This window comes from Sciurus vulgaris (assembly GCF_902686455.1).
Source record: "Sciurus vulgaris genome assembly, chromosome: 6".
Taxonomy (NCBI): Eukaryota; Metazoa; Chordata; class Mammalia; order Rodentia; family Sciuridae; genus Sciurus; species Sciurus vulgaris.
This window is the reverse complement of record NC_136466.1, coordinates 172,003,796-172,015,026: the sequence shown is the minus strand read 5'-3', so window position 1 is coordinate 172,015,026 and position 11,231 is coordinate 172,003,796. Positions and strand designations below refer to the sequence as shown.

Genomic DNA, 11,231 nt, shown 5'->3' with positions numbered 1-11,231 from the left:
AGGTGGCAGTGAAGCAACCAGGACCAGGGAGGCTGGTCCCTGTGGAGCGCTGCTCCTCCGGACCCCACAGTGACCTCGGGCCGGGAGGGGCTGGGACGCTCAGGTAGTGCTGGGACAGTGAGGTGCAGGCTGCGCCTCCACAGGCGGGGAGGGGGGGTCCTGCAGCAGGCTCCTCCTCTGACGGTCCCCCCAGATGCCATGCCTATCCGTCTCCCCTGGAGGTCAGTGCTCTTGCCTGCTGTCCACAGCCGTGTGGGAACCTCAGCTATGGTGGAGGTGAGGGCCGAGTCACGTTCCCTCTGTGACTCCTGGGCTGGCATTGCTTCCAGGTCTGCTGGCCACGTGGACACCCCTGTGGCCACATAACTACTGGTACAGTCTGGACCTGGAATGGCCCCAAGGTCCACGTGTTAGAGGCTGGGTCCCTGCCTGGGAACTACTGGGAGTATGGAAACTTAAGAGGTGGAGCCCAGGGTCACTGGGGGGCATGCCTTTGGGGAACCCTGGGCCCTACCCTTCCTCTTCCTACTTTGGGTGTCCTGGCCATGGGTGAGTGGCTTCTCCTTGTACTGTCATGACAGCTGCTTTTCTGTCCACCCCAAAGCACCAGGGCCAACCAATTGGGGACCAAAACTCCCCCCGGTGAGCAGGCCTCTGGGAGCCGCGCAGCTGGGTACTGGCTACAGTGTTGGGAAGTTGGCTGACACAGTGCCACTGAGGACTGGTGTGCAGTTGATTTGCAGGAGCTCCTTCTGAAAGCAGGGCATAATCCCCGCCTCAGCGCTTTCTGAGGATCACCTGGGGTGAGTGCCCCTCCCGTGCTCCTAGGATCCTCCTTGTGGTTGCCTGCAGAGCTCAAACCTAGAGCGCGGCCACGGCGTGGAGGCTGGCAGCCTTTGGGGTGTGCCGGGCTGCCTGGTCCTGGGGCACCACAGCCCAGGTGTCCCCCTGTTCTCTGCAAGGTGCTTGTCCACATCTGTCACGCGAGAGCTTTGGCTCCTGCTCAGGCCCTTGTCCTCTCCGCTTTCCTTGTGAGGGGCTGGTGGACTTTAGTTTTGCTGGGGCTGGGGAGGGGCACCTCGGAGGCCTCAGCACTGTGTATGACCCATCTGTGCATTGGCCAGACCACACCCTACTGAGCAAGCCCAGATGTCTGGATGGTGGCCATATGGCCACAGTGCCTCAAAGTGTCTTGGGCTGTAGGCAGGGGAGAACCATTTGGCCAGCCCAGCTGACCTGATTGCAGGGTCACTGCAAGGTCACCCTTGAGGCTACCAGCGGCAACGCTTGAGACTGTAGGCCATGGGCCCCTGAGAGCGAGGCCCTGGCTCAACACGTAGTCTTGGGTCAAGCAGCCTCCATGGTGAGTCACTGTGTGGGCAGAGACCTGGAGGAAGCAAGGCCACTCTTCTGGGATCTGGGACGAAGGTCATCGTGTGGGTGGCAGCAGAGGTCTCCACGTGGGCAGTGCCTGCAGGACCCCTTGGCTGGGCGGGCCATGCTGTATGCAGCACACTTGTATAGGGGCCACTGTATCACCTGGGCCACAGCAGGGAAACAGTGAGTAGGTGACCTCTCAGGGGTCACCGAGGGTGCCAGCGGTCAACCAGGTGGCCAGGTGGACTGGCGTCTCTAGGTCCCTTTGGCTACAGAGGGGACAGAGACCATGGAGGACCAGGGCCAGGAGCTACTCAGGAAACATGGGACATGTCCCTGGAAGGGACTCATGGGCTGGGCAGTGGCAGTGGTCAGCTTGTGGGGCCTGAGTCGGGATGCACGGGGGCTGGGGGAAGGCAGGGCAGGTCTTCAGGGGGCCACCCGTAGGACCCACCTGAGTGAGCAATGTGACACCAGCACATGACACGTGCAACCACAGGGCAGCCTGCAGGAACGCAGACCTGGGGTCGGGGCCAGGTCACCCTGGGCGCACCCATGTGGGAATCCCATGGAGGAGGAGGTGGACCACCCTGGTATAACTGCATGGGATCCTGTGGAGGGGGATGGGGTCACCCTGGTATAACTGCATGGGATCCTGTGGAGGGGAATGGGGTCACCCTGGTATAACTGCATGGGATCCTGTGGAGGGGGATGGGGTCACCCTGGTATAACTGCATGGGATCCTGTGGAGGGGGATGGGGTCACCCTAGTATAACTGCATGGCCAGGTAGTTGCCCCAGCACCTGTGTGGGAGTTGGTGGAGGGGAAAGGGATCACCCCGCATAGTTGCCTGGGAGCCATGGAGGGGGTGGGAGGCACTGTGTGCCCACGTGGGAGCTCATGGAGACGCTTGCCCAGGCTCTGGGGGGCAGGTGAGGAGAGCCGTGGGTGGGTGGAGGGCGGGCTGGGGCACAGGGGGAAGGCCTCCCCATGAAGTTGGCTCTCCGTCCCTCAGGGTTGAGCAGGTGAGCTGCCCTGTGCGGGAGGACAGGTCAGGGCAGAAATGGGACAGGCGGCCACTGTCCTAGCACAGGTTTCTTTATTGTGCGTGAGGACCACACGAGATACTGACACAGAGACGTTAGCATGCTGACAACGCCTGCTCTACACACAGGGCCCGCCTCGGGAGGAGGTGGCACAATTCCTCAGCGTGGCCGTGGGTGGGCTCAGGGCCACCAGCCCAGTGTCCCCCAGTGTCAGGCTCCAGTCCACTGGTGGGAAGCCCAGACGGGCTCTGCACGGCCCGCACCTGCTGGACAGCACAAGGTGCGATCTCTGTGGGCAGGTCCAGCAGCTCCAGGTGACCTCATGACATGTGCCCTCCCCTCCAGGGGCAGCAGCCTGTGTGCCGGGGGAGGTGGCTCCTGGCCAGCGTTCTCCACTTGGTATTGCTAATTGCTTTTGTCAACAAAACCAGAACACCAGCATACAGACTTGCAGAGACTAGCCTTACGTTGTGAGAACAGTCTTGACTCACAGGTGAATATGATTTTAAAAAGCCACTTCCTAATAGGAAAAGTGTCCATAGATGTGACAAGTGCCTGAGAGAAATAAAGCCCTGCTGGTTCTTCCCCAAAAGGTTGGCTCCCGGACAAGCACGTGTGTCCCCAGCTGCCTGGGGGCTCGCACCTGCCAGGGGCCGTCAAGCTGGGACTCATGGCTTTCTCCCATGGCCTGGGAGTCCCCAGTGAGGTGACCATGAGCTGACTAAGAAGCAATCAGAACTGGCCGGTCTCATGCACCAGGCCCCTGGTCCTCCATGGCTCCGAACAGAGCCGAGGGCCACGTGCAGGCGGGACGCGCATGTCCCAGCATGGGTCAGACCAGCCCCTGGGAGGACTTGGCACTCTGAACATTTCTGCCATTCCTCCTTCTGCACACTTAGACAAATCAGGACACTTGGCTTTAAAATCTGAGCAACACAAATGACCCAGGCAACTATGGTGGGCACAGGAGTCCTCACACAGTGTATGTACAGTCACCCAGGTCCCTGTCCCCAAGGCAAGGTGACAGCAGGCCCGTGCCCCAGGGCGGCTGCAGGGTGGAGCTGGTTGTGTGGTCAGGCTGGAGCCTCACCACAGGCATCTCTGCTGTTCTCGCAGTGACACAGGACACAGGGCAAGCCCCTCTGAGGCGGGAGACGGTGAGAGGTCAGAGACGAAGCCTCACGCTCCGGTTGTTCTCAGAGGAGTCAGGGGTGGGAGTGGCCCTCTTTCTCCGGAAACATGAATCTCCCTCCTCTGTCCTGGCTCCTTGTGGCGAGAGGACTGCCCTGCTCATCCGTGGGCTCTATCTACACCAGGAGCCAGTGGCGTAGCTGCAAGGAGGACATCTAGTCAGAAGTAGGCAGTAGCCCTGGGCACAGGTAGCTCCTGGCCCGACCCTGTTAGCTCAGGGCTGCCCTGCCAGCAGCCCCTGCCCACAGGGGAGCACGGGATGCAGGATGGACATGCTTCTGGGGGCCTGGTTAAAGTTGGATCTCAGCTGCAGAGCAAGGCCGGGGCATGGCTGGGAGGCCATGGAAGACTCCCGGTTTGTTGGAGACAGCAGCTGGTCTGCAAAGATGCTGGCCCTGGAGATCTGACCTTCTGCAACCTGTGAGTGACCCAGCAGCATCCCCTCCCCTGCACCCCACACTTTTCCATCCAAGTGGCCTGGCAGCACGGGGATGGCCCCCAGGTGGCCCCAGATCGAGGCCAAGGGACAGCTGTGGTGCTGCAGCCGCTGCCACCATGCGGTTACCAGTCTGGCTGTTTGAGAGTCGACTGGTGACACACGGCAGCAAGACTTCTTAAATATTTTCTAAGCAAAAGCTTGTGGCTGTTCCTGAACATGGCACCAGAGGGGAAAGAGGACACTGGCCCTGCTCCTCATGCAGCAGCTTTCTGTCCCCCCGTCAGGGACCCTGCGGGGCTACCTCAGCTGGTTAGGACATGCCACAGGTGGTGGGGGTCTGCAGGGGCCTGGGGCAGCTGCAGGAGACACCAGCACAGGCACTATCCAGGTGTGTCTTGGGGCCCAGTGAAGGCAGTGGTGGGCAGGACCTGGCTGGAGTCGCAGTCAGAAGGGCCCAGTGGCCAGGGTCCTAGTGCAGCAGATCTGGGTAGCATCCATGCAGACCAGCGATGGGGGATGCTGCTCAGGACCAGCTCCAGGACCCATCCCTGAAGGCGAGAGGCCCTTCCTCGACACCTACAAAAGCAGAGGTGGCCCTCTCTGTGGGAGGGGTGTTTGGGTTGACTCCCGAGGTCAGGCCACAGGCTGGTAAATAAAAAGACTAGAAATGAGAGACAGAGGCCGGCTCTGGGTGTGGGCTGGCAGGAACCAGAAGGCCAGCAGAGCAAAGGACCAGAGTCTGCAGGGCCAGGTGCCAGGACAGCACCACGCAGTGGGTGTCCAATGGAGGGACCAGGCCTATGCACCATGCATACCGCACAAGGGGCAGGTGGACCAAACGCAGCCCAGGTCAAAGCTGGAGCATGGCTGTCCGTCAAGGACGCTGCACAGGGCACACGGCTTGTCAGCGCAGCAGATCACACAAGTGGCCCTGAGGGTCTTCCCAGAGCCACGGGCACTCTGGTAAAGGTGGATGAAAGGGGCCAAGTCTCTCCCAACCGTGCTTGACCACCGGCTAGGCTAGAAGCCTTGTGGCTCCTGGGCCCTGGTGGGGAGTGCTCAGGGTGGTCGGTGCCAGACAAGCTCTGGTTGACCTGTTTCCAAGTATCTTCACAATCCCCCAAATAAAGCTCAAGAACATCTGTAGGAATGCAAGCATATTGGCACCTAGCAAGGAAAGCCATAGCACCTGGGGGACAACTAGACACAACTCGACATGCAGAGCAGCAGCACACAGCCCCAGCGGGAAACCCCGTAGCCAAGCCCATCCCTAAGGGACACACGTGGAAACCTGCAGGTGTGACTCAGGAAGTTTCAAATTACTGTGTGTGTTCAGAAGTTACGCAGAGATCCAGAGGCATAAGAAGACCCCAGGGGACCCCACAGAGGACAGGGCATGGATGTACGCCAGAAGGGGTCAAAGGAAGTCACAGAACTAAGAGGACCAAACTGAACCACAGCAAAGCAACACAGGCCAAAGCTCCCTCAGCCACTGGAGGGCACAGAGTTTCCCACCCAAGGTCCAGAGCACAGTGTGTCTGGAGAGAGAGATGCACAGCTGTGCAGGAACTTCCAGGGCAGAGTACTCATGTGCTTGCGGGCCTGGGAGCAGGACAAGTGCTTGAGGAACAATGGCCGGGAATGCCCAAACCTGATGCCAGCTGCAAACCCCAGCAGCATCAGCAAGTGCCACGTGCCCTGCCTGTGCACAGGTGGAAACAGACCTCAGCAATCCTAGCAGGGTGACCCTTTCCAGAAAGCCGAGAAGAACTGCAAGCAAAACATGCTTTCTAGGACCACAGAAGCTGTTCAGGCTGCCGGGTGCGGTGGCCATGCCTGCAGTCCCAGCTCTCAGGAGGCTGAGGCAGGGGACCACAAGTTCAAGGCCAGCCAGGGCACTTAGTGGAGCCCTGTCTCAAATCAGAACTGAAAACAAGGGCTGGGGATGTAGCTTGGTGGCAGAACTCCCCTAGGCTCCACCCTCAGTACCATAAAACATAGAAATCTTTCTTTCTATCCATCCATCCATCCATCCATCCGTTACCTGTCAATCATCTGTCCATCTATTATCTATGTACGTAGTCATTTTGTCTGTCTTCTATCTACCTACCTTCTATCTATCATCTATCTTCCATCTACTTGTCTTCTATCAATCTACCTACCCACCTACCTACCTATCCATCATCAATCATCTGTTCATCCATTATCAATGTATCTATCAATTTTGTCTTTTATCTTTCATTTTCTATCTTCTAACATGTATCTATCATCTACCTACCTCTATCATCTATCTATCAATCTATCAATCTATTCATCCATCCACCCACCCACCTACCTTCTGCCTACCCTTTACCTGTGGAACCAACTTATGTAGTAAGAAGCAGGGGAGGGATTCATGTGGGGCTGAGGCTGTTTGCTCCAAGGACTTTCAGGAGAGGGTGGATGGCTGGAGGTGATCACATCAACGCTGAATTTTCATGCAGCAGTCTCACGGGGACTTACTTTGTTTGTGGACAGATAAATAAAAAGTGGCAATGACGGAAGCATGCTGTAAGACTGTGGCCCTGAAGTTGCAGTAAGGAAACCCCAAGTGAGGGTTGGGGCAGGAAGGCCTGGGCGGGTGCTGCAGAGTCCTGGAGGGACTTGCTCTGCCCTGTGCTGGTGCTGGGACTGAACCCTGGTGCTCACCACCAAGTCTCATCCCAGCCCCTTCCACCTTTCACTTTGAGACAGGGTCTCTTGCTGTTGCCCAGGGTGGCCTAGACGTGCATCCTCCTGCCTCAGTGTCCGTGTGTGTGATCATAGGTACAGCCACAGCACCTGGCCAAAGGCAAGATTTTAAAATGTTGTTGCAAAATCCCCAGAACTGATACAAGTTGTGGATCCACAGATCCTGGACACACCATATGTCACACAGATATGTCCCAGGAGATGTGAAAAGAAGCCCACACAGGCACATCATGGTGGAACCAGACCCCACAGGGCATCTGGTGGTGCCCAGGGAGCCAGACACCATGCTGGGGGCAGCGGGATCCAGCACTGTGTGTGCGCCAGCAGGCCAGGATGGCAGAAGAGGGCTGAGGTCTTCCAGTGCCGACAGACCATGCTGCCCACCTAGGACGGAGAGCCAGAGGATGTTTTCATGAAGGAGGTAACCAGAGACTCACAGACACAAGCCTGAGCAGTCAGTCCATCAAGAGACCCATTTAGGGGGCTGAGCAGGGCGTTTTGAAAAGCCAGAACATGGCCCTAGAAGGGAAGCTGCATTGCAGGAGGGCAGTGAGCTGGTGACCACCAGGCACACAGGCCGGCAATGCGGTCACACACATCACCACACAACAGGAACCGCACAGGGGCGTCCTGCTTGTGGGTTAGAGTCAGAGACAGACGGTGATGATTGCGGTGCTTTGACCAGGAGGCGGAAGACCCAAGTCCTGGTACATTGAGGGGGTTGAGATGTTGACCAACCTTGGACTCTGTGGGGACAGACAGAATTAAAGGCTGCAGCATGAGGCAGAAGCTCGTCAGGAACCACAGCAAACATAAGTGGGTTAACCTGCCCAACGGCCATAGGAAGGAGTTGCAGGTATGGGCTGGGTTTGCAGAAGACACCATGACTTAACATCTCTGCAGGCTGTGAGTTGACAGCAGGCAAACCCAAAGGCACCCTGTGCAGTGGTAGTCACGACAGACAAGACAACCCCGCAGCAAACACCTTGCAGTAGAGGACTGGCTCCTAATGCCAGGAAGCTCTGACCATCCTGAACACAGGTGGACCTCAGAGAAGAGTTTCAGCTGATGAGCCACAAGGGCAGCTGAACACAGGTGCCGTCAAGGTTCACGTCACAAATGGCTCTCGGTTATCAATTGTCCAGCAAACCTAAAATCGACAGGCAGTATAAGACATGGCAACGTCTCCACCAACCTAATCTCACAGGCAGAAGCAAGCTTGGTCCCTTCATAGACGTCTGAGCACAGTGCAAGAAATGTAGAGGCAGCCCCCAAAAGAGGAATGAAACAGCTCATATATTTTGGAATTTAAAAGCAGACTTATAAGCAAGTTACAAGTTGAAGAAGGTACAATGGAGATTAAAATATATTTAGAACTAAATAATGAAATATACTCTGTCAAAAGTTGTGGGATGCAGCAAATCAGGTATATTGAGGGAAATTCATAGCCTGGAATACATATTAGAAAAAAAGAAAAGTTGAAAATTAATCATTAGGGTCCAAAGGAAGAAGTTAGGGAAACCCACAGAGAAGACCCAAGAAGGAAAAAATAATAAAGACAGGAGCTAGAATTCTTAAGATGGGAGGCAGATGCCAACAGAGCAGTCTGCACAGTCGAATCTGGAGACTGAGAGGTCCCACAAAACGCCACACACAGAGCAGCCCTCCCATGCCAGTGCAGGGCTCTCAGAGGACCTGGCTCTTACCAGGGTGGGCAGGGCCCACGAGGCAGGGAAGGACATCCTGTGTGGGTAGGGCAGGGGGCCGAGCTCTGGGGATGGGGTGGGAAGCTGGCCCAGCACCAGAACCTGTCCTAAGAGAGGAGGAACAGGAAGCATGACCAGTGGCCACAGGGAAGTGCTCCTTGCTCTGACCCACCCTCGCCAGGCGCCCTCCCTCAGCCCGGCCGCACTCCTAGCCCTAGGACTGGCAGCTGCTCAGGTTCCCTGCCACTCCTGTGGGCAGGCTCTTGCAGGGAGTGGAGAGCAGAAACCCAAGGGGAAGGGCAGCGGAGCTCCACCTGACACCCAGAAGCCCTGTGAACACCGACTGCCCTGCCTGGGTTCGTAGGGCCCTGTGCCTCCAAGTGCCACCCAGGAGACCGAGGCCTGTGCACCACGAGCTGACACAGTGTGCTTTTTAGACCAGCTAAGGCACAGGTAAGGGACCGTTAGAGATCCCTGCTGCAGGTGTGCTCCAAACCCGTCTGCACTGGTGACATCCCCTGGGTCCCAAAAGCACCCTGGGCATGGCCGACCTCCAGACGGAGCACCCCACGCCCTCCCAGGGCCACTGCCTACCACGACCTTTCAGACAGCCTGAGGCCGGACGTGCCCGGGCGGTCCTCTGGGAGCGCGCCTGCTCCTGCAGGCCCTGCCTTCCTAGGAAATCCCTCCACACCTCTTTGGATGTGTCCTGAAGTCCTCTCTGTGGTTGAAACACGCTAGGGCTAGGTTAAGGTCCCTTCTTCCTTCAGGGGACCCTCTTGGACAACTGGCCCTGCCCAGGGGACTGTGGCTGCCATTGCTCTGCACAGAGGATGCTGGGTGGGAGGGGTGGCGGGCAAGGCAGGTCCCCTCTGCTCCACTTGGCTAGGCTGGGACACGCCAGAGTCGTGCCCTCAGCCCTTCTCACCCTGGGGTACCCCACCTTGCATTCAGCTCACACTAGAGTTCTGGAGATGGGCCACCCTCCTGGGTTGGGGAGGGGACAGCTGAGATGCACCTAGAGCATAGCCCAGGTCTACCTCCCACTTTGCTGTGGGACCTCAGGCAGGTTCTGAGCCTCTCTGGGCTTTGCAAGGAGACAGGCCTGCCTCTGAGGTGGTGGCGTCACAGCGGCCAAGCACTTACCCTAGGCTCTCAGCAGTGTGCAAGCTCCACAGCAGGTGAGCGGCCACGCTCATGGCAGGTAGGGGCACGTGGCCTGCTCACCTGCATCCCGGGCTCCCCCAGGCAGGTGAAGGATGTGGCCTGCTTACCTGCATCCTGGGCTCCCCCAGGCAGGTGAAGGACGTGGCCTGCTTACCTGCAGCCCGGGGTCCCCCAGGTAGGTGAGGAGCACGAGGCCTGGTCACCTGCCCCCCATGATCCCCCATGTCAGGTGAGGGGCACGTGGCCTGTTCACCTGCACCCCAGGCTCCTGAGTGACTGAGGAGTGAGGCTAGTCAGGGCTGCCAGGTCCTCCTGCTGCCTTGGTGGACACCTGACCAGTTCTAGACCTTCGAGAACCCCCAGCCTGTCCTGTCCCCTCTCTGCCCCCCGAGCTGCCCAAGCCCCTTGGCCTCCTCTCTGTCACCACACCCAGGGAGGCAGTTTTGGCCACTGCAGGCCCTCCCTTCCTATGGGTGTCTGTCAGCTGTCACTGGCTCTGTCATCGCCACTGACCTCTGCTGCTCTTGGGCTGCCCCACACTCAGTCCAGGGTTTCAAAGTGGCCCCTGGCCAGCACCCAGGGCCCTGTGGCAGAGGGTGCACCCAAGCATGAGCTGCTTCATGCAGCCTTCTGGTTCTCTGGGGCCACGGGAGCAGCTGTGGACAAGGACACTGCTCCTCCATCCTTCTGAACCCCTGCCCAGGGGGCAGGCTGACTCACCGTGAACTGACGCACCTCCCCTCTGTCCACCAGCTGGCGGTCCTTCTCAGGCGTGATGGCATAGGCCAGTTTCTAAGAGAGAACGAGCCGTTGGCGTTGGCATCTGCAGGTGCCCACCCACCAGCATGAACCAATGCCCCTCAGTGGACATGTGGGCAGATGCAGGAGCCCATAGCCTGCAGTCCAGGAGTCCGGATGGGGCGTCAGTGAGTGTCCATGCCCAGTTTGCAGCACAGATCATGGTACAGGGCTCTGTCACTCAGTCCAGGTGTGGTGGGCTTCATGGGCCCTCTCATGCCTGCCGGGAGCCCCTGCTTCTCCTGTCCAGCACAGGAGCTCATCACCCCGACCTCCCAGAAGAGGCATTGTCAGGAGCTTGACTTCGGAGGCCCGGGGCCATCCCCGAGTCCCTGAGGCCATGTCCCCACCTGGGACCCTGGGTGGCCTGGCCCACATGGATGTGTAGTCTGCTACCAGGCTCAGCTGCCAAGGTTGCCCTTGGCTTGTGTCCGGGGCTGGGTGGCAGAAGCAGCTCTTTGGGCCCACTGAATGCAAGTCTTTCCTCCCGCAGCTCTGTGCCCACCTGCCCCACCATCCTGGGCCCGAGGGACCTGCCTCCTGCAGGAACTGCCTGGCACCTGCTTTCCAGCATCCTGGCGGTCTCGAATGTCCATGGCAGACAACTGAGGCCACGGCAGCCCACGGAGACACAGCCCCATCACAGGCTGTGCTGGGCCCACTCCAGGCCCCACCTGGCCTGACGACTGGGGATTGGGCTGAGTACAGCCCAGAAAGGCGAGGAGTGCTCCCTCTGTGGTGCCCAAGACCAAGGGGCACGAAGTCTAGAGTGAACCC

At 58.6% G+C, this 11,231-nt stretch overlaps 1 protein-coding gene and 1 long non-coding RNA gene across 2 annotated transcripts in view; one reads left to right on the top strand and one right to left on the bottom strand.

Annotated features, from left to right (window-relative positions):
- Positions 1-542: 542 nt before the first annotated feature.
- Positions 543-11,184, top strand: LOC306664520. The gene is made up of 3 exons (XR_013764733.1): positions 543-803; positions 10,410-10,582; positions 10,948-11,184. It is a non-coding gene; the product is annotated as an uncharacterized lncRNA (long non-coding RNA).
- SLC6A3 (solute carrier family 6 member 3) overlaps positions 3,559-11,231 on the bottom strand; it is a gene marked incomplete at its 5' end in the record, with an annotated part of 34,124 nt that continues 26,451 nt past the window's right edge. Inside the window, 2 exons of the mRNA XM_079145447.1 lie at positions 3,559-3,754; positions 10,377-10,448. Coding sequence (XP_079001573.1) covers positions 3,731-3,754; positions 10,377-10,448 — 96 coding nt within the window. The 3' untranslated portion in view covers positions 3,559-3,730. The remainder of the gene's footprint in view (positions 3,755-10,376; positions 10,449-11,231) is intronic.